General features: G+C 44.4%; 1 protein-coding gene and 1 long non-coding RNA gene across 2 annotated transcripts in view; one reads left to right on the top strand and one right to left on the bottom strand.

Annotated features, from left to right (window-relative positions):
* Nucleotides 1-5,267: 5,267 nt before the first annotated feature.
* On the bottom strand, nucleotides 5,268-16,001 carry LOC140391944 (uncharacterized). The gene is made up of 3 exons (XR_011935218.1): nucleotides 15,659-16,001; nucleotides 14,787-14,885; nucleotides 5,268-6,330 (listed from the first exon to the last, which is right to left on the bottom strand). It is a non-coding gene; the product is annotated as an uncharacterized lncRNA (long non-coding RNA).
* A 71-nt stretch (nucleotides 16,002-16,072) lies between these two features.
* rfc3 (replication factor C (activator 1) 3) overlaps nucleotides 16,073-21,307 on the top strand; it is a 63,134-nt gene continuing 57,899 nt past the window's right edge. The window contains exon 1 of the mRNA XM_072477013.1: nucleotides 16,073-16,249. Within this exon, the coding sequence (XP_072333114.1) occupies nucleotides 16,163-16,249 (87 nt within the window). The 5' untranslated portion in view covers nucleotides 16,073-16,162. The remainder of the gene's footprint in view (nucleotides 16,250-21,307) is intronic.

Consider the following 21,307-nt stretch of genomic DNA (forward strand, 5'->3'; position numbering starts at 1 on the left):
TGGAACGTCAATATGCCTGTTAGTAGTCACAGACATTCTTTCTCGATTTGAGCATATTGACATTCTGTTGGTGTCATCGCTCTGGATGCATATGCAACAGGAGCCCAAGATGAGCTGTTATCTCTTTGCAACAGTACTGCTCCTATTCCATCCTAACTTGCATCAGTGGATAATTCCGTCTCCCTTTTTGGATCAAAAAAGGCTAAAATAGGTGCAGTCATTAGTTGAACTTTTAAATCTTGCCACTCTTTTTGATGGTCATCTGTCCACTCAAAAGAGGTAGATTTCTTGATTGAGTGTCTAAACTGGCTTTGAAAGCAGACCAAGGCAGGCCAGCAGCATGGTTCAATTCCCGTAACAGCCTCCCCGAACAGGCGCCGGAATGTGGCGACTAGGGGCTTTTCACAGTAACTTCATTTGAAGCCTACTTGTGACAATAAGCGATTTTCATTTCATTTCAAAAGCTATTGTTCTAGTGGACAAATTAGGTATGGATTTGCCTAAGAAGTTGACAACGCCTACAAATCATAGTACTGCTTTTTTCAGGTACTTTCATGTCTTTAATGGTGAAATTTTCTGATTGTCTGGTTGCATACCATGTTCAGATATCACCCAAAAACTTGAGCGTAGAAGTTCCAAAAGTGCATTTGGATTGGTTTAATTTGAGACCATATTTGTTTATACGCTGAAACACTTGTCTCAGTTGTTCAATATGCTCTTCTTTTGTCGATGACCATATTATAATGTATATCCGAACACCGTCTATTCCTTCCGTCATCTGTTCCATGATGCGGTGGAATATCCCAGATGCAGAGATTATTCCGAAAGGCACAAGATTAAAATAAAATCTTCCAAAAGGTGTATTAAAGGTGCAGAGTCGTCTGCTTTAGTCATCCAGTTGCATTTGCCAGAAACCATGCAATGCATCTAATTTTCTGAAGATGCGTGCATTTGTCATCTCGCTGGTGATCTCCTCATTTTGGAATGGGATAGTGTTCCCTCATGATGTTTTTGTTGAAATCCTTAGGATCAATATAGATGCGTAGATCACCTGAAGGTTTTCTTCGCGCATACCATCGAATTGACCCGGTCAGTCGGTTTAGTGACTCTTGAAATTATCCCTTATATAGATTATATAGAATTTACAGTGCAGAAGGAGGCCATTCGGCCCATCGAGTCTGCACCAGCTCTTGGAAAGAGCACCCTACCCAAGTCCACATCTCCACCCTGTCCCCATAACCCAGTAACCCCACCCAGCACTAAGGGCAATTTTGGACACTAAGGGCAATTTAGCATGGCCAATCCACCTAACCTGCACATCTTTGGACCGTTGGAGGAAACCAGAGCACTCGGAGGAAACCAATGCACAGACAGTGACCCAAGCCGGGGATTGAACCTGCGACCCTGGAGCGGTGAAGCAACTGTGCTAACCACTGTGCTATCGCGATGCCCTGTGCTACTGTGCTGTCCTGGTACTACCGTGCTGCCCTGGTGCTACCGTGCTGACCTTGGTGCAACTCCTTGCAGGCTTGTGCATCCAAGAGTGATGATTTATCTGACTTGACAATCTCAAATCTTAGTGACGTTACAATATTCTTGTTGGAGACCTTTAAATGGCAGGACCCAATCGATGAAATTGAAATTCCATTGTAACCTTTCAGCCTACAGGCTGCTGGAAGTATCTCAGGTGCATGTTTAAGCTTGTTGAGATCTAGCTTTGAGAGCAAGTTGAAGCGCCAGTATCCAATTTTAATTGAATTGGACAGTTATTAACTTTGACAACTGTGATCCATTCAGTGTCCAAATTTAGAGAATTGATTAGTTCAGGATGTTTTGTCATTTCAGTGAATTCTTCACATTTCTCTATTATCCCAACAAATAACGTGTTTTCCAGTGACTAAGTATCTGTGTCAGATGAAAAATTCTCTTCTTCGGATTCCACACTACAGACATTAACCTGTCTAGAAGTCTGTTTAGCAGATTTAAATGTGAGCGATGATCTGCACTGAGCAGCAAAATGGTTTAATTTGCCACATTGTGAGCATTGTTTTCCTTCTGCAGGGCATTTTTTTGGGAAGTTGTTGTTGAAAACTCACCACTATTCTTAGAAGTCCCCCTACACCAAAAAGGACCGACATACTAAATGGTGAACAGGGATTCTCACTCCCTGACTCCGATGCAGGCTTTAGTGGGTGCTATTCAGGTCAAACTATATTTTCAAGTTATCCCCCAGTATAACCCATACCTTCACTGAAGATTTCATCTACTTACCACTTAGTAGCATCGATCCTGGGTCCCGCATTGCTAAGTAAGTAAAGTAGACTTTGGAATAACCACTGTTTCAGGTTCAAACTGTTCAGTTATTTTATTATTATATTTTTTCTTTTAAAAGCTGCAATTACTGTCTTTACAGAAAGGTAAAAAGATCTTGCTTCTGGATCCTTCTGGTTGGTTGAAGGGACCTTCAGGCCCAACTTAACAATCAATCTTCTTTAAAGTCTGGTCTTCTTTAGATGTATTCATTGTTCTGCTTGGTTGCTATGTCCCATGTACCGAGCTGTGAGAGCTGCCTCTGCTGGCTATCTCTGAGCTGACTCTGCCTCCTCTTTAAATTCTAGTCTTCCTTAGATGTATTAGCTGTTTTAGCTCAGCTGCTATGTCTTATCTTTCCCATGACCGAACTGATGGTCAGCTGACTCTGCTTGCTTCTCTTGTTCCTTCTCTTCTTCTCTCTCTCTCTCTCTCTCTGAGTTCGGGTAGTTCCTGCTCTGGTCTCTGGGTTTCTATTCTCTTTCTAACAGTTATGAAGTGTTTATGGCTTTATTGTAAAGTAACTTTTATTTCACTTGGATTGTAAAAAGTATCTTTGATCTAAACATTCTAATACAACTAAGTATTCATTTTGACATAACCTCACCTCTCAGGTCTCTGATTACATTGTTTCCTTTGTGATGTTCAAAGTTCCTTTGTGATATTCAAAAATGCTTTTGTTTCAATAGAGGTGTGAATTTTGGTTTGGTTCCTGTCATTTTTATAGTTTTATTTTCCAATTGTGCCCCCATCTCATAATTTTGACTTTGATTTTGGCTTTAAATTATGTTTCTCTCAGACTGATAGTCTCCAATTTTCTTTAATTTACTTGGTGTTAGCAGAATTTCACACCTATATATTTGCCTCCCTAGTCATTCTTTTCCATCTGCAGATTTCACTTCAATGAAGGTGTGAATCATTGCTTTTAGCTGTATGCTAAAAATCCACTTGGTTATAACTTGAAAGGTTTACATTTATCACCTAACTCAAGTGAAACCCTCATCCATGCTTTTCCAGATGCTTACTAAGATGGTAATTTCAATGAAGGTGTGAGCCATTGTTTTTATCTTCATACAAAAATCCTGTTTGCTAAGCCTGTTTGGAAGAAGGAATCTGCATTTTACAATCCTGCTCTTTGCAGCTGCTGTTAACCCTTTGTGGGATCTTTCCCTGTATCCTCTCATGTTTCTCTCAGACCAGATATTGCCAGACTTCCATGTTTCAAATGACACATCTTTCCATATTATCAATTACAAAGTGGGAGGTTGCACACCATGAACACGTCATGCCGTCGACGTCATTACGCACGACACTTCTTCGCGCATGCTCAGATTGGCTCTCGTCCGTCTTACATTCTTCATGAAGTGCGCATGTGCAGAGTTTGAGTGCGCACGCGCAAGATGGCTGCCATCCGAAACATGCATCTTCTTCAACTGGGACACCGCTTTTACACACTCAACTTCGTGGTGAATTTTCGTGCCCTTTTCACGGATATAATACTCTTGGTACTGATTCTTACATTGTTGATGAGCAAGGCTTTTTTCGATCGCGATTTCTAAAGTTAAATCCTTTTGTCTCAGTAATCTTTCTCTAAGTGCTCATCATTGATACCAAACACTATTTGGTCCCGAATTAAAGAATCATGCAGTGCTGAAAAGTTACCGGATTGTGCTAGCAGTCTTAGAAGTTGTTAAACGATTCCTCCTTATTTTGTAATCTTTTATGAAAAATGAAGTGTTCAAACTTCTCATTAGTCGAATTTGTTAAGAATAATATCAAACTTTGTTTTGTCCTGACCGGCAGAGTATCGAAAAGAGTTGTAAATTTCTATTGCATGTTGACCAGCCATAGTTAATAGCAGTGCAATTTTGTGAGCATCGGTTGCATTAGTTAAATCAGATGCTTCCAGATAAATTTGAAATTACTGTTTAAACAGCTGCCAGTTTGCATTCAAATTACCGGTTATCCTTAGGTGTCGGGGAGCTTGACCTTTGTCCATCGAGTCATTTGTCTTCAAAGGTCTGTTATTTGCTGATGATGCTTCTCGGGGCGAATAGCTACTAAGGTTTCTTCTTTTTCTGATCTTACTATATTACTCTAGCTAGTTTACTGAAGCCAAATTCTGGTACCATGTTATATTACTCATTGGTAATATGTCGTTACTCTTTGCTTTATACTTTCAGAATGGTCTGATGCTGTGATTCTAAAGAAACTACCAATCTTTAACTTGAAGCAAAATAAGTTTAATGAATAACGAATTGAATAATGTTGAGTTTGTTTACACTTACAGAACTATAACTAGTGATTAAGTAATTCAGAATAAAGTATTAACCATATTTAACTACACGTGCTAACTATGCTATTATCTATCTCTCTAATACACTGCTATCTAAACACTTCTGGTTCGAAGAGACCCAAGATTCTTTGAGTTCACATAGTTTTACATGAATATAGTGCTGCCATCTAGTGGTTGTCTTACACTATGATGTAATCATTAATCCTTTATATATCTCTATCACTACATCCACTTTTAACTATCTGTTCAGCACTCTTTTGAAAGTTATTTCTGAATCTGCTTCCACCACCATTTCTGGCAGTGGAGTTTGTGATTTCATAAGTATCCTCTTCTAAACTTGTTCATGGAATGAGAGCACCACCAAAAGGCTCATCCTTAGTTTCCCATGAGAGATTGGTGGTAAACTGCCTTCTTGAACTGGGGAATGTTGAGCGGGATGGGGTTGGGAGAATAAGCAAGCGTCAGTGGGATCAGGGGGTTTGGGAGTGAGAAGGTCAGGAGAGCCAGCGAGCAGGATGGGAGACTCCCCAAAGCCGTGCAAGAACCCCAAACAATTTTTTCCATTTGTAAAACTGTGAGAAAAAGGTACATCACCGCAGGAGTGATGAACCTGACCAAGAGGTATATTTTATGTTAAAACAAACTTTAATTTAAACACAGAATTAACCACAACAACAACAAAGATAGCTTTACAGTGATCAGTTAAGCAATTCTTAAAAAGGAGATAAATTGAACTTACTGTATATCTCTGGTACTAATTCCAATTAAGCAACCCAATACAGTTCAAATGCCACTTATAAATAAAGTTAGCAAAACAGGTTACTTGCTTAGCTGTGTAGGGACTTGAGAGAGTTTCTTTCAAGGTCAGATCCAATATATTCCTGCTCAACCTAACTGCTTGTTCTTCAACTTAAAATGCTATAACAGACTGCAAAACTACAGACAGGCATGGTTCCTCCAATTAATTACATCATCTGTATCCCACTAAGTTGAATGCCCGATTTAGCTTGGACAAAATACAATCCCTCATAAATTATCTACAGTCCAGGGAATCTCCAGCAATCAAAACGTGATTTCATTAGCCTTTTATCTATAACCAAGTAAGTGGTTAGAATGAATGATTGCTTCCTCTTTTACGACTTCTTAATTACAGCTTTAGTAGAGACACTGCCTGTATATATTTGAAACCAGGGTTGTTTTTAATAACATTACTGCCGCAAATATAAAATATATAACAATTTCTATATTCACCACATTTTCCCCTTAAAAAATGACTCAGCAATGTGAAAAGGTGGCTTCATTTTCCAAAGCATTTTCAACTTTAAACATTACAAATTATTAAACGCTACAATTATACTATATGATGCATATCTCATCATATTTTTGCATGCAAATTTAAAAATCAGTGTGGTCCATTTTTGTCTTCCTTTCCCAACTTTGAATGTTTCATTCTTCTTGCATCTCAAAGTCATGATAAAGCATCGGCAATCACATTCTCACTTACTGCTAAATGTATAATTTTCAAGTTAAATGATTGCAGCAATAAATTCCATCTGAACAATCTTGCATTTCTACCCTTAATCTTCTCCAGAAACTTCAATGGATTATGGTCTGTATAAACAATTGTCTCCGATGAATTGTTAGCAACATAAATGTTGAAACAGCGATACAAACTCAATGTCTCCTCGATGGTCGAATACTTCTTTTGATGAGTATTTAGTTTTCTGGAAAAATAACCAATATCTTTCTATAACATATTAGTCTTCCTGTAACAGTACAGCACTAACACCATATCATGCGTATCAATAGCTACCTTAAATTGCTTGTCATAATTCGGTGTCACCAAAATTGGGGCGTAGTTAACACAGTTTTCAGATTGTCAAATGCCTCTTGCCATTCTGATGAAGAAATTTCCAGTTCTATTTTATAAGTTATTACTGGAGCAACCACACGGCTGAAAACTGGCACAGATTTTCTGTAGAAACAGCTTATGCCCAGAAATCGCAGAACTTATTCTTATTGATGGTATTGGGAACTCCTCAATAGCGTTCATTTCAGATTTGTTATGAAACGTAGATATTAGGAACTTGCGTCCAGAAATGAGATCTAAGATGAAGCAGGTAATTTAAGGGTTCAACAGACTGAGGGGGAAAAAACTTGTTAGCACGGAGTCAGAGGGATAAGCCCACACCTGGCCAAGTTGCATTGTCCCAGTCAGACTTAAACTCATCAGTGGGAATAATACCAATAATAATAATCGCTTATTGTCACAAGTAGGCTTCAATGAAGTTACTGTGAAAAGCCCCTAGTCACCACATTCCTGCACCTGTTTGGGGAGGCTGGTATGGGAATTGAACCCACGCTGCAGGCATTGTTCTGCATTACAAGCCAGCTCTTTACCCACTGTGCTAAACCACTGAATACACAGGATGCCCCAGATCTATTGTCCTTCAGGCCACTCCTGTCTAACCAGTTATTAGCCCAGTAGTCTGATGGGCTCTTTGTCTGTCAATGGGAGGTTAGTTGCATTTAAATAGCATACTCTGTTCTTTTGTATAAACAGGAATGAGCCATCAAACAGCAAAGATAATGATGATAAGTTCAAGGCTGAAAACCCCAGACTATCTTTGTTTGACGGGGCCGGTTGGAACTTAGAGAGAGAAAGACTGCTGTTTTAACAGGTACAAGAGAAGGATTTTGAAAATTGACCGAGAGGTCATGAAAATTGCCACCGAGGCAGGCTTTGGAAAAGGATTCTGAACAAATGTCCCTACCAAAAGAAAAATTACTTTGTAAATGCAAGTATTTCCTTGGCCTTCCTGTGTAAGTAGCATGAGAGCTCCATGTTCTGTTAAAGTGCTGCTTAATTGGAACTAGTGTCTTAAGGTTAAGAAACTGCATGTAATCTATTATTGTGAGGGTGGAAGTTTAAATATTGTTTTCTTTTATTTCAACAAGGTTTGTTTTTAAAATAACCAACCCCAATTTCTTATATTATCACTCCTGGAAAGAATCGATCTTTCCGCATCATCTTAAAAAAAAAATTTAAGTTATGGTTTTGGTCCAGTCTCGTAGCCAGTTAAGAGCTGACCAGGCATCCGTCACACATTCCATGGGGCCATCTGATCATGTCCAACAGTATGGTCTAAGAATATGACTTCGGCATTTGCAAACTCACTTTTAGTCAAGTTTACTACCAAGCCAGCCGCCTGTAGTCGATCGAATAATTCCTTGAAATGTTCCAAATGCTCTTTCCACGTTTGACCGAATACCACCATATCGTCTATGTACACTGCACAATCTTTAGTCCAGAAATGACCTTGTTGGTTAGCCTTTGGAAAGTTGCTGATGCATTCTTCATTCCAAATAGCATAACTTTAAACTCATACCAGTCCTTCGCCCTTTCTGGAAAGGTACTTGCCAGAATCCTTTAAGTCAATTTTGGTAATAAACATTGCGAATCCCACTTTTACAATTGTCTTTCAAGCGAGAAATAGGATAGGAAACTGACTTAGTAACTGCATTGACTTTCCGATAGTCCACAAACCATTGTTGCTTTCCATCTGTTTTGAGTATCATCACAATAGGTGAGGTACAATTGCTGCGACTCACTTCAATCTGTGAGTTTTCCTTCTAACTGCCGTTCTTATCAAATAATTCACCTCACTCAATTTCCTTTCAATCTAATCTTGCTTTTAATGGTTCACTTACCACTGCTAATAATACACATACTTTCTCCCCACTGACAAAACAACTTTTTGATTTCTTATCCGCCTCTTCTTTCATCATATGCTGTGACAATTTTAAATGCTTTCTACTGAACTCACCAGCCCTTTTTAATCTCTCCCCAAAGTTTGATACAGAATCCAACAATGTAGGCCCAGAACCTTGACTCACCGATTTCTCATTAATCAATTTAATTGATTCTCTTACCTCAAGGCCAAAAATCAATTTGAATGGACGGAATTTAGTTGATTCATTAGGTGCACCCCTTATTGCAAATAGTACAAATGGACTTCCTGTATCCCAATACCCTGGATAATCCTCGCTATAGGCCCTCAATAGAGGGACAGGTAGTATTGAGGAAGCAAGGGGGCTGCAGAAGGATTTTGACAGGCTAGGAGAGTGGGCAATGAAGTGGCAAATGAAATACAATGTGGAAAAGTGTGAGGTTATGCACTTTGGAAGGAGGAATTTAGGCATAGGCTATTTTCTAAATGGGGAAATGCTTAGGAAATCAGAAGCACAAAGGGACTTGGGAGTCCTTGTTCACAACTCTCTTAAGGTTAATGTGCAGGTTCAGTCGGTAGTTAAGAAGGCAAAAGCAATGTTAGCATTCATGTCAAGCGGGCTAGAATACAAGACTATGGATGTACTTCTGAGGCTGTATAAGGCTCTGGTCAGACCCCATTTGGAGTATTATGAGCCGTTTTGGGCCCCGTATCCAAGGAAGGATGTACTAGCCTTGGAGACGGTCCAGAGGAGGTTCACAAGAATGACCCTGGAATGAACAGCTTGTCGTATGAGGAACGGTTGAGGACTCTGGGTCTGTACTTGTTGGAATTTAAAAGGATGAGGGGGGATCTTATTGAAACGTACAGGATACTGCGAGGCCTGGATAGAGTGGACGTGGAGAGGATGTTTCCACTTGTAGGAAAAACTAGAACCAGAGGACACCACCTCAGACAAAAGGGACGATCCTTTAACACTGAGATGAGGAGGTATTTCTTCAGCCAGAGGGTGGTGAATCTGTGGAACTCTTTGCCGCAGAAGGCTGTGGATGCCAAATCACTGAGTGTCTTTAAGACAGAGATAGATAGGTTCTTGATTAATAAGGGGATCAGGGGTTATGGGGCGAAGGCAGGAGAATGGGGATGAGAAAAATGTCAGCCATGATTAAATGGCGAAGCAGACTCGATGGGCGAGTGGCCTCATTCTGCTCCTGTCTTATGGTCTTATAGTGCATTTGCAACTATGATGTGCTTGCCAGGAGTGTAAATGAGATCAAAATCATACCGCTGGAGCTTCATCATCATTCTCTGGATACTGGTGACATCTCACTTAATTTATTTCTGGCAATGGCTACTAATGGTCTGTGATCTGTTTCAAGCAGCAAAGTCGGTCGGCCATACACATAACTATGAAACTTTTCCAAGCCATTAACTAATCCAAGACATTCCTTCTCAATTTGAGCGTATCGACACTCAGAATTGGTCATCGACCTAGATGCAGAGACAACTGGTTTCCAATCTTCTCCACTTTCCTGCTGTAATAGAACTGCACCTAACCCATCTTTTGACGCATCAGTCAAGATTTTTGTTTTCTTGGTCAGATCAAAAAATTTTAGCATTGGAGCTGTTGCCAAAGCTGTCTTCAGAGTAAGGCGCTACACAAGAGGTGTATCGAAAGGCTTGAAGCCCTGGAGAACAGCTCGAGGAGGAAGAGGGGGAACACGGAGAAATGTGGGCGCCGGTGGAAAAAGGGACTGAGAGGGGGGATGGGGAATGAGGGAGCTGCGCCATAGGGGGCGGGGCCGTCAGGAAAGCGTGGGGTTTTTCCCACGCTATGGAGATGATGGCGGGAAGATAGGCGCAGGAAGGAAGAGAGTTCCACACACAGGGGGGTCAAAGAGAGAACGGGGGAAGCCGGGGTCAGTTAGAGTTAGCTGACTTTCGGAAGCATCATGGGGGGAGCAACCATGCTAGATGGGGATCTAGTGGGGGGACTAACTGGGTTGCTGCTGCTGAGAGCAAGGGGGAGCTGGCAAGAGGAGAGGTAGTCGGGGCGGGAAGGCGCCGCCTGGGGGATGGGTGGATGCGCGGGACCCGGACGGGGGGCTGGCCTAGAATAGGGGATGGCTAGTCGGCAGGGAGGGGGGGTGGCCCCCCAATCCGGCTGATCACGTGGAATGTGAGAGGCCTGAATGGGCCGATTAAGAGGGCCCGAGTGTTCGCGCACTTATAAAGACTGAAGGCGGATGTAGTCATGCTTCAGGAGACGCATCTGAAGGTGGCGGATCAGGTTAGGCTAAGGAAATGATGGGTGGGACATGTGTTCCACTCAGGGTTGGACACGAAAAATAGGGGGGTGGCGATATTGGTGGGGAAACGGGTGTCGTTCGAGGCTAGGAATACAGTGGTGGATAACGGGGTTAGATACGTGCTGGTGAGTGGTAGATTGCAGGGAAAGGTCGTGCTGGTAAATGTATATGCCCCGAACTGGGATGACGCGGGATTTATGAAGCGGATGCTGGGACGTATCCGGGACCTGGAGGTGGGAAGCCTGGTAATGGGGAGGGATTTCAATACAGTGCTGGATCCAGGGCTAGACCGGTCTAGATCCAGGACCGGAAGAAGGCCGGCAGCGGCCAAGGTGCTCAGGGGGTTCATGGAGCAAATGGGGGGAGTGGATCCATGGAGATTTGCTAGGCCGTTGGCCAAAGAGTTCTCCTTTTTCTCCCATGTCCACAAGGTATACTCCCGGATAGATTTCTTTGTTTTGAGTAGGGCACTGATTTCGAAGGTGGCAGGAACGGAGTACTCGGCCATAGCCGTTTCAGACCATGCCCGCACTGGGTGGATCTGGAATTAGGAGAGGAGAGGGAGCAGCGCCCACTCTGGCGACTGGATGTGGGACTATTGGCGGATGAGGGGGTCTGTGGAAGGGTGCGGGGATGTATTGAGAGGTACCTGGAGGTCAATGACAATGGTGAGGTCCAGGTGGGGGTAGTATGGGAAGCGCTGAAGGCGGTGGTTAGGGGAGAGCTGATCTCCATTAGAGCTCACAAGGAGAAACAAGAGGGCAAAGAAAGGGAGAGATTAGTGGGGGAGATTTTGAGTGTGGATAAAAGATATGCGGAGGCCCCGGATGAAGGACTATATAGAGAAAGGCGAAGACTTCAGACGGAGTTTGACCTGCTGACCACAGGAAAGGCAGAGGCACAGTGGAGGAAGACACAGGGGACGAGATATGAGTATGGGGCAAAGGCGAGCCGGCTGCTGGCCCACCAACTTCGCAAGAGGATAGCGGCGAGGGAGATTGGGGGAGTTAGTGATGAAACGGGAACTACGGAGCGGAGAGCAGGGAAGGTAAATGAGGTGTTTAAGACCTTTTATGAGAGGCTGTATAAGTCCCAACCCCCGGAGGGAAAAGAGGGAATGCAACAGTTTCTGGACCAACTAAGGTTCCCGAGGGTGGAGGAGCAGGAGGTGGCAGGTCTGGGGGCGCCAATTGAGGCGGATGAGGTGACTAAAGGACTGGGGAATATGCAGGCAGGGAAGGCCCCGGGACCAGACGGGTTCCCGGTGGAATTTTACAGGAAATATGTGGACTTGTTGGCCCCGCTGCTGGCGAGAACCTTTAACGAGGCCAGAGAAGGGGGGACTCTAGGGACTCTACCCCCGTCAATGTCGGAGGCGACGATATCATTAATCCTGAAGCGGGATAAAGATACGCTGCAATGCGGGTCATATAGGCCTACCTCACTCCTAAATGTAGACGCCAAGCTGCTGGCAAAAGTGCTGGCGACGAGGATCGAGGATTGTGTCCCGGGGTGGTGCATGAAGACCAAACAGGGTTTGTAAAGTGGAGACAACTGAATGTCAACGTTCGACGGCTGTTGGGGGTGATAATGATGCCTCCAACGGAGGGGGAGGCAGAGATAATGGTGGCGATGGATGCGGAGAAGGGTGGAGTGGGAGTATTTATGGGAGGTGTTGAGGAGGTTTGGGTTCGGGGAGGGGTTTGTCAGTTGGGTCAGACTCCTATATGGGGCCCCAGTGGCAAGTGTAGTCACAAACCAGCAAAGATCGGAGTATTTTCGGCTACATAGGGGAACAAGGCAGGGGTGTCCCCTGTCCCCATTACTGTTCGCGTTGGCAATTGAACCACTGGCCATAGCGTTGAAAGACTCTCAGAAATGGAGGGGGGTGGTTAGAGGGGGAGAGGAACATCGAGTGTCGCTCTACGTAGATGACCTACTGCTATATGTTGCGGACCTTGTAGAGGGGATGAAAGAGGTTATGCAGATATTGAGGGAGTTTGGAGATTTTTCGGGATACAGGCTAAATATGGGGAAGAGTGAGCTTTTTGTAATACACCCTGAGGACCAGGGAAGAGGAATAGACGCCCTGCCGTTAAGGAGAGTGGAAACAAGCTTCCGATATTTGGGGATCCAGGTAGCTAGGAGCTGGGAAACTCTACACAAACTTAATCTGACGCGGCTGGTGGAGCAGATGGAGGAGGATTACAAGAGGTGGGATATGCTGCCGCTCTCATTGGTGGGCAGAGTGCAGGCGGTAAAAATGATGGTTCTCCCGAGGTTTCTTTTCGTATTTCAATGTCTCCCCATTCTGATCACGAAGGCCTATTTCAAGAAAATAGACAGGAGCGTTATGAGTTTTGTGTGGGCAGGGAAGACCCCGAGGGTAAGGAGGGGGTTCCTGCAAGGTAGCAGGGACAGAGGGGGACTGGCGTTGCCGAACCTGGACGACTACTACTGGGCCGCCAATGTGGCGATGGTTTGTAAGTGGATGAGGGCGGGAGAGGGGGCGGCGTGGAAGAGGCTGGAGATGGCGTCCTGTAAAGGAACGAGCCTAAAGGCGCTGGTGAAGGCGCCGCTGCCGCTCTCCCCGAAAAGGTATACCACAAACCCAGTGGTGGTGGCAACCTTAAGGATCTGGGGGCAGTGGAGGCGACACAGGGGGGTGACGGGTGCCTCGGTGTGGTCCCCGATCAGGAACAACCATAGGTTTGTCCCAGGAAAGATGGATGGAGGGTTCCAGAGCTGGCAACGGGCAGGAATTAGGAAACTGAGAGATTTGTTTATAGACGGGACGTTTGCGAGCCTGGGAGCGCTGGAGGAAAAGTATGAGTTGCCCCCGGGGAACAATTTCAGATACATGCAAGTGAGGGCGTTTACGAGGCAACAGGTGAGGGAATTTCCGCTGCTCCCGACACAGGGGATCCAAGATAGAGTGATTTCCGGGGTATGGGTCGGGGAGGGCAAAGTGTCCGAAATATATCAGGAGATGAGAGACGAGAGGGAGGCGATGGTAGAGGAGCTGAAGGGAAAATGGGAAGAAGAGCTGGGAGAGGAGATTGAGGAGGGGCTGTGGGCTGATGCCCTAAGTAGGGCAAATTCCTTGTCTTCGTGTGCCAGGCTTAGCCTGATTCAATTTAAGGTTCTACACAGAGCACATATGACGGGAGCAAGACTGAGCAGGTTCTTCGGAGTGGAGGACAAGTGCGGGAGGTGCTTGGGAAGCCCGGCGAACCACACACACATGTTCTGGTCGTGCCCGGCACTGGATGAGTACTGGAGGGGAGTGGCAAAGTGGCACTATTTTTTTGTTACTTTGTTAGCTCACTTTTTTATTTAAATAATGTTATTTATCAGTTACTGTGCTATTTTTATGTTGATTTGTAAAGTGGAAAAATTCTGTTTGAAAACTTTAATAAAATATATTTTAAAAAGAAGGAATTTAACGCAGAGAAGCATGAGGTGATTTATTATGGTAGGAAAGACGAGGAGAGCTATATAGAATAAAGGGTAAGGAGCAGGGACACCTGGAGATGCTTCACAGCTCCCAGGTCCCAGGTTCGATTCCTGCTTGGGTAACTCTCTGTGCAGACTGCACAGTCTCCCTGCGGCTTTGTGGGTTTCCAGGTGCTCCGGTTTCTTCCCACAAGTCCCAAAAGACGTGCTTGTTAGGTAAATTGGACATTCTGAATTCTCCCTCAGTGTACCAGAACAGGCGCTGGAGTGTGGTGACTCGGGACTTTTCACAGTAACTTCACTGCAATGTTAATGTAAGCGTACTTGTGACAATAAATAAAGATTATAAGATTATTATTCTCTCATATTCACAATACTTCGGAGATTTGTCTGATCCTCAAATTTAGAAATTGTGCCCTGCACACAAATACAATATATAACAAACCCTGGGAAATGTAAACAAAGGAGTCTATTGAAACTGAACGACTGAAACTGGAAACCATTTTTTTCTTTTTCTAAGATGTTCTGTCAATCAAAGAAGTCCAGGAGCAGGTAAGGCTTTCTGCAGGTTTTTATTTTATTTTAAAAGGACCCTGGGCATATAAATCACTTCAGATTATTACACTAGAGACATCAATCACTGTAGCAAAACACCTTTTATTGACACTCCATCATATAACTTACATATAACATTCTGAATTCTCCCTCTGTGTACCCGAACAGGTGCCGGAATGTGGCGACTAGGGGCTTTTCACAGTAATTCATTGCAGTGTTAATGCAAGCCTACATGCGAAAATAAAGATTATTATTATTAACTATTGAAACTGAAATAACCATTTTTGTATTTCAAAGCTTGTCGATGAATGAATTCCAGGTGCGGGTGACATTTTGGGGCGTTGGGAGTTTCCTCACTTGGAACAGATGTTCCCCGTGCTTCACACCTCCTCTGAGTGACCGTGATCTATGTCTAATTACTGAAGGGCCCAACCTCACTAAAATGTTAGGGTGGGTGAGGTGGCTAAATTGCCCATCCCGACAAGGGTGGGAGTGCTGCTCGTGGGCAGCCTCATCCCTTGCTGATGTAAATTGCCAGAAACGTGAATGCATTGGGAATTCAGGAAATGGGTCTTGTCCACCATTTTTAAAGGCCACTTGAGTCACCCAACTTTGCAAGAATCTGAGCCTAGGTCATTGTTGCACTATCATAAATGTAAAGAACTGCAAGGCTTAATGTAATGTCTAAATTAACTACTAGACGGAGCTCGATGAGCCTTGTGGTGAGAGGTTGAGGAGAAATCTAGAAAACAGGCTGAAGGAAAGGTAGTGAGAGCAGATCATAGTTAATGTAATAGTGTAGAGATTAGTAGATGAGCGTAGATTGTATGTTTATTATCAACTGTGTATAATACAGGAGTAAGTGTTGAATCCAATTAAGTAGTGTTAATAAATTGATAGCGTTGTTCAATTTAAAGCTATTTGTGGTCTTTGCCAACCATCCTAAAATTAGCAACACAAAAAACACCAGTGGTCTTGACCTGCAAAACCTCAATATTTACCTTCCAACAATTGTTCATCACCATGATATTCTGTTTCCTGGTGCTCAGCCGACTTTGTATCTATGCTGCTTCTATAGGCGTTAACTTTGCTGAAATATCTGTTATGTGGTACTTCAAAAGAATTTTCAGCAAGTACACATCAACTCCATTTACCCTCATCAACCTTCTCTGTTACCTCGTCAAAAAAAACTGAGCCAAGTTAGCTGACACAATTTACCCTTCGCAAAATCCTCAATTAACTCACTCTTGCCCAAGTGACAAATTGGCCGGATTGGATTTGTCCTGCTTTCTGTGTGGCATAACCATTCAGCGTTAAACTTGTTATAAAATAAAACTTTTTGCCTCAATGAGAAGGAGAGAACCCAATGCCAACGAGGGGCAAGGCGCTGGTTGGCTGTGGTCGGTCACGTGGGCGCTGTGGCGCGCTACGCGCGCGGGCGGAAGCCTGTTTGAGACGAAGCGCGCGGAGAGGTGGTTGGTGCGCGCGGGCCGGACGAACGGACCATGAGCCTGTGGGTGGACAAATACCGGCCGACGGCCCTCGCCAAACTAGACTACCACAAGGAGCAGGCCAGCCAGCTCCGCAGCCTGGTGAGTGACGGCACCCAAGTGCGGGGACCGAGCACTAGCTCCTTCGGTTGCCGACATAACCTCCTTCCACAAACCCCTCTCCCCGATCCAAGTGTTGACTTTACATTGGAGAGAAAAGGCCTGTGTGTTTAATTCTGCGGCGTGTGGGTCAAATAGCAGGTTTTAAGCACCACCCATTGTTGCTGCGAAGAAGGAGCCAATGCTGTGCTGCTGTATTCAGTTTTTTGCTGCCTCCCGTCCTTGGATTGCTGCATTCGATTGCCAAAATGGTTTTTACCTATTGCGTCTAACTCAACATTTTATATTTTAAAATGTAACTTTCTTAAATGCACCTTGGCCATTTTCATATTTCCCCTTTTGTCGGCTTTCCCCTTACCTGGGAGGTCATCGTTTCTTGTGAATCTGGACAGTTTGTATGTCAGTACCAAGCGCAATGCAGCCTTCAAATGAACAGGCCTAATATTAAATTCCTCCCACCCTATGACAGGCAAGGTTAAAGACTTAAACATTGGACATATGATTTGCATTCTGATCTTTTTAGCATAACCAATCCACCTAACCTGCACATCTTTGGATTGTGGGAGGAAACTCGGAAGGAAACCCACGCAGACACTGGGGGAACCGCAGGGATCGGTGCTCGGTCTGCAGCTATTCACAAGATATATTAATAATTTAGATGAGGGAACTAAATAATCATTATTGTCACAAGGCTTACATTAACACTGCAATGTAGTTACTGTGAAAAGCCCCTAGTTGCCACATTCCTGCACCTGTTCGAGTACACGGAGGGAGAATTCAGAATGTCCAAATTACCTAACCGTGCCTTTTGTGACTTGTGGGAGGAAACCGGAGCACCTGGAGGAAACCTACGCAGACACGGGGAGAATGTGCAGACTCTGCACAGACAATGACCCAAGCCAGGAATTGAACCTGGGACCCTGATGCTGTGAAGCAACAGTGCTAACCACTATGCTGGCCACTAAATGTAATATCTCCACATTTGCAGATGACGCAAAGCTGGGTGGGAGGGTGAGCTGTAAGAAGGCTACAGAGATGCATCAGTGTGATTTGAACAAGCTGACTGAGTGGGCAAATGCATAGTAGGTGCAGAATAATGAGGATAAGCATGAGGTTATCCACTCTGGTAACAAAAATAGGAAGGCAGATTATTATCTGAATAGCTATAAATTGAGAGGGAAATGTGCAACGAGACCTGAGTGCCCTTGTACACCAGTCGCTAAAAATGAGCATTCAAGTGTTGGAAGGGGGTAAAGAAGGCAAATGGTATGTTGACCTTCGTAGCGAGAGGATTTGAGTACAAAATCAGGCATGTCTTTATGCAATTATATAGGGCCTTGGTGAGACCACGCCTGGAATATTGTATGCAGTTTTGGTCTCCTTATCTGAGGAAGGGTGTTCTTGCTATAGAGGGAGTGTAGTGAAGCTTTACCAGACTGTTTTCTGGGATGGCGGGACTACATATGAGGAGAAATTGAGTCAATTAGGATTATATTTTCTGGAGTTCAGCATATTAAGGGGGACCTCAGAAAACAAAAAAATTGTAACAGTAATAGAGTGCGGGAAGGATGTACCCAATGGTGGGGAGTCCAGAATCAGGGGTCACAGTCTAAACATACGGGGTAGACCATTTTAAGACTGAGATGAGGTGACATTTTTTCGCCCAGAGTGGTGAGCCTATGGAATTCACTACCACAGAAAGTAGTTGAGGCCAAAATATTGTGTGTTTTCAAGAAGGAGTCAGACATAACTCTCGAGGCGAAAGGGATCAAAGGATATGGAGGTGGGGGAAGGCAGGAATAGGCTATTGAGTTGGATGATCAGCCATAGTCATAGTGAATGGTGGAGCTGGCTCAAAGGGCCGTATGGCCCACTCCTAATTTCTATGTTTCTATGAAACTACTGACATTTGCTTCACAAGAGATTCACTTCCTCCACTGACCCCTTTGAGAGTGCTCTCACCATCTGCTTTGAAAAAAAACCTGTATAGCAGATTCTGTTTGATAAAAATAAAAACATTTAGAATACCCAATTCATTTTTTTCTCCAATTAATGGGCAATTTAATCCACCTACCCTGCACATCTTTTGGGTTGTGGGTGAAACTCATGCAAACACGGGGAGAATGTGCAAACTCCACACAGACAGTGACCCAGAGCCGGGATCGAACCTGGGACCTCAGCGCCGTGAAGCCGCAGTGCTATCCACTGCACCACCGTGCTGCCCTCAGATTCTGTTTCTAATGCCCTGTTATAATTTTATCAATTCTATCAAGCGTTCTAAAACCATTCCTGCAGATCCAGCTAGTTTTTTGTGAACCTTATTTAAAGTTTTGTTAAATTCTGCAAAAAACCATCAATGCTGTCGCTGTTTATCTACACTTTTGCTGAGTGAAAACTTTCTATTAAATTAGTCTGGCATGACCTTGTATACCTATGCTTATTCTGATGAATTAGTTTGTATCTCCCTCAGTGGTCCACAAACTTGTCCTTAACAATTTGTTTTGTTTCCTTGTGCTGATGTGAAATTAACACAACCATAGTTTCAGATATGCTTCTAAATAAGGGTAATTTATTTGTTGGTTGCCAATCCTCTGGCACAATACATTTATCTAAGCAATTGCTAAATATTTGTAAATAGTTCTGCCAGCTCCAGCACTCTTTATGTCCATTTCCTAACTTCCCTTGCAATTTTAAATAATATCTTTCACCACTTTAACTGTCCTTTTGATTGGAAGGTGTTTCTTTCTACTTCTATTATCTGTTTTTTTTTAAATAAATATTTTATTGAAAATTTTTGGTCAACCAACACAGTACATTGTGCATCCTTTACACAATATTATAACAACACAAATAACAATGACCTATTTTATAAACAAAAAATGAATAAATAACAAAAATGAAAACTAACCCTAATTGGCAACTGCCTTATCACAAGTAACACTCTCCAAAAATATAATTTAACAGTCCAATATATAATTATCTGTCGCAACGACCTATACATATTATACAGTATATATTAACAACCCTGAGAGTCCTTCTGGTTCCTCCCCCCCCCCCCCCCCCCCCCAATCCTGGGCTGCTGCTGCTGCCTTCTTTTTTCCATTCCATCTATCTTTCTGCGAGGTATTCGACGAACGGTTGCCACCGCCTGGTGAACCCTTGAGCCGACCCCCTTAGAACGAACTTAATCCGCTCTAGCTTTATAAACCCTGCCATGTCATTTATCCAGGTCTCCACCCCCGGGGGCTTGGCTTCTTTCCACATTAACAATATCCTGCGCCGGGCTACTAGGGATGCAAAGGCCAAAACATCGGCCTCTCTTGCCTCCTGCACTCCCGGCTCTTGTGCAACCCCAAATATAGCCAACCCCCAGCTTGGTTCGACCCGGACCCCCACTACTTTTGAAAGCACCTTTGTCACCCCCATCCAAAACCCCTGTAGTGCCGGGCATGACCAAAACATATGGGTATGATTCGCTGGGCTTCTCGAGCACCTCGCAAACCTATCCTCCACCCCAAAAAATTTACTGAGCCGTGCTCCAGTCATATGCGCCCTGTGTAATACCTTAAACTGAATCAGGCTTAGCCTGGCACACGAGGACGACGAGTTTACCCTGCTTAGGGCATCTGCCCACAGCCCCTCCTCGATCTCCTCCCCCAGCTCTTCTTCCCATTTCCCTTTTAGTTCATCTACCATAGTCTCCCCTTCGTCCCTCATTTCCCTATATATATCTGACACCTTACTATCCCCCACCCATGTCTTTGAGATCACTCTGCCCTGCACCTCTTGTGTCGGGAGCTGCGGGAATTCCCTCACCTGTTGCCTCGCAAAAGCCCTCAGTTGCATATACCTGAATGCATTCCCTTGGGGCAACCCATATTTCTCGGTCAGCACTCCCAGACTCGCGAACTTCCCATCCACAAACAGATCTTTCAGTTGCGTTATTCCTGCTCTTTGCCACATTCCATATCCCCCATCCATTCCCCCCGGGGCAAACCTATGGTTGTTTCTTATCGGGGACCCCCCCAAGGCTCCAGTCTTTCCCCTATGCCGTCTCCACTGTCCCCAAATCTTCAATGTAGCCACCACCACCGGGCTTGTGGTGTAGTTCCTCGGTGAGAACGGCAATGGGGCTGTCACCATAGCCTGTAGGCTAGTCCCCCTACAGGACGCCCTCTCTAATCTCTTCCACGCCGCTCCCTCCTCCTCTCCCATCCACTTACTCACCATTGAAATATTAGCGGCCCAATAATACTCACTTAGGCACGGTAGTGCCAGCCCCCCCCCTATCCCTGCTACGCTGTAAGAATCCCTTCCTCACTCTCGGGGTCTTCCCGGCCCACACAAAACCCATGATGCTCTTTTCAATCCTTTTAAAAAAAGCCTTCGTGATCACCACCGGGAGGCACTGAAACACAAAGAGGAATCTCTGGAGGACCACCATCTTAACCGCCTGCACCCTCCCTGCCAGTGACCGGGATACCATATCCCATCTCTTGAAATCCTCCTCCATTTGTTCCACCAACCGCGTTAAATTTAACCTATGCAATGTGCCCCAATTCTTGGCTATCTGAATCCCCAGGTAACGAAAGTCCCTTGTTACCTTCCTCAACGGTAGGTCCTCTACTTCTCTACTCTGCTCCCCTGGATGCACCACAAGCAACTCACTTTCCCCCATGTTCAATTTATACCCTGAAAAATCCCCAAACTCCCCAAGTATCCGCATTATTTCTGGCATCCCCTCCGCCGGGTCTGCCACGTATAGTAGCAAATTGTCCGCATACAAAGATACCCGGTGCTCTTCTCCTCCTCTAAGTACTCCCCTCCACTTCTTGGAACCCCTCAACGCTATCGCCAGGGGCTCAATCACCAGTGCAAACAATAATGGGGACAGAGGGCATCCCTGCCTTGTCCCTCTATGGAGCCGAAAATATGCAGATCCCCGTCCATTCGTGACCACGCTCGCCATCGGGGCCCTATACAACAGCTGCACCCATCTAACATACCCCTCTCCAAAACCAAATCTCCTCAACACCTCCC

The sequence above is a fragment of the Scyliorhinus torazame genome, chromosome 15, assembly GCF_047496885.1.
Source record: "Scyliorhinus torazame isolate Kashiwa2021f chromosome 15, sScyTor2.1, whole genome shotgun sequence".
NCBI classification, from domain to species: domain Eukaryota; kingdom Metazoa; phylum Chordata; class Chondrichthyes; order Carcharhiniformes; family Scyliorhinidae; genus Scyliorhinus; species Scyliorhinus torazame.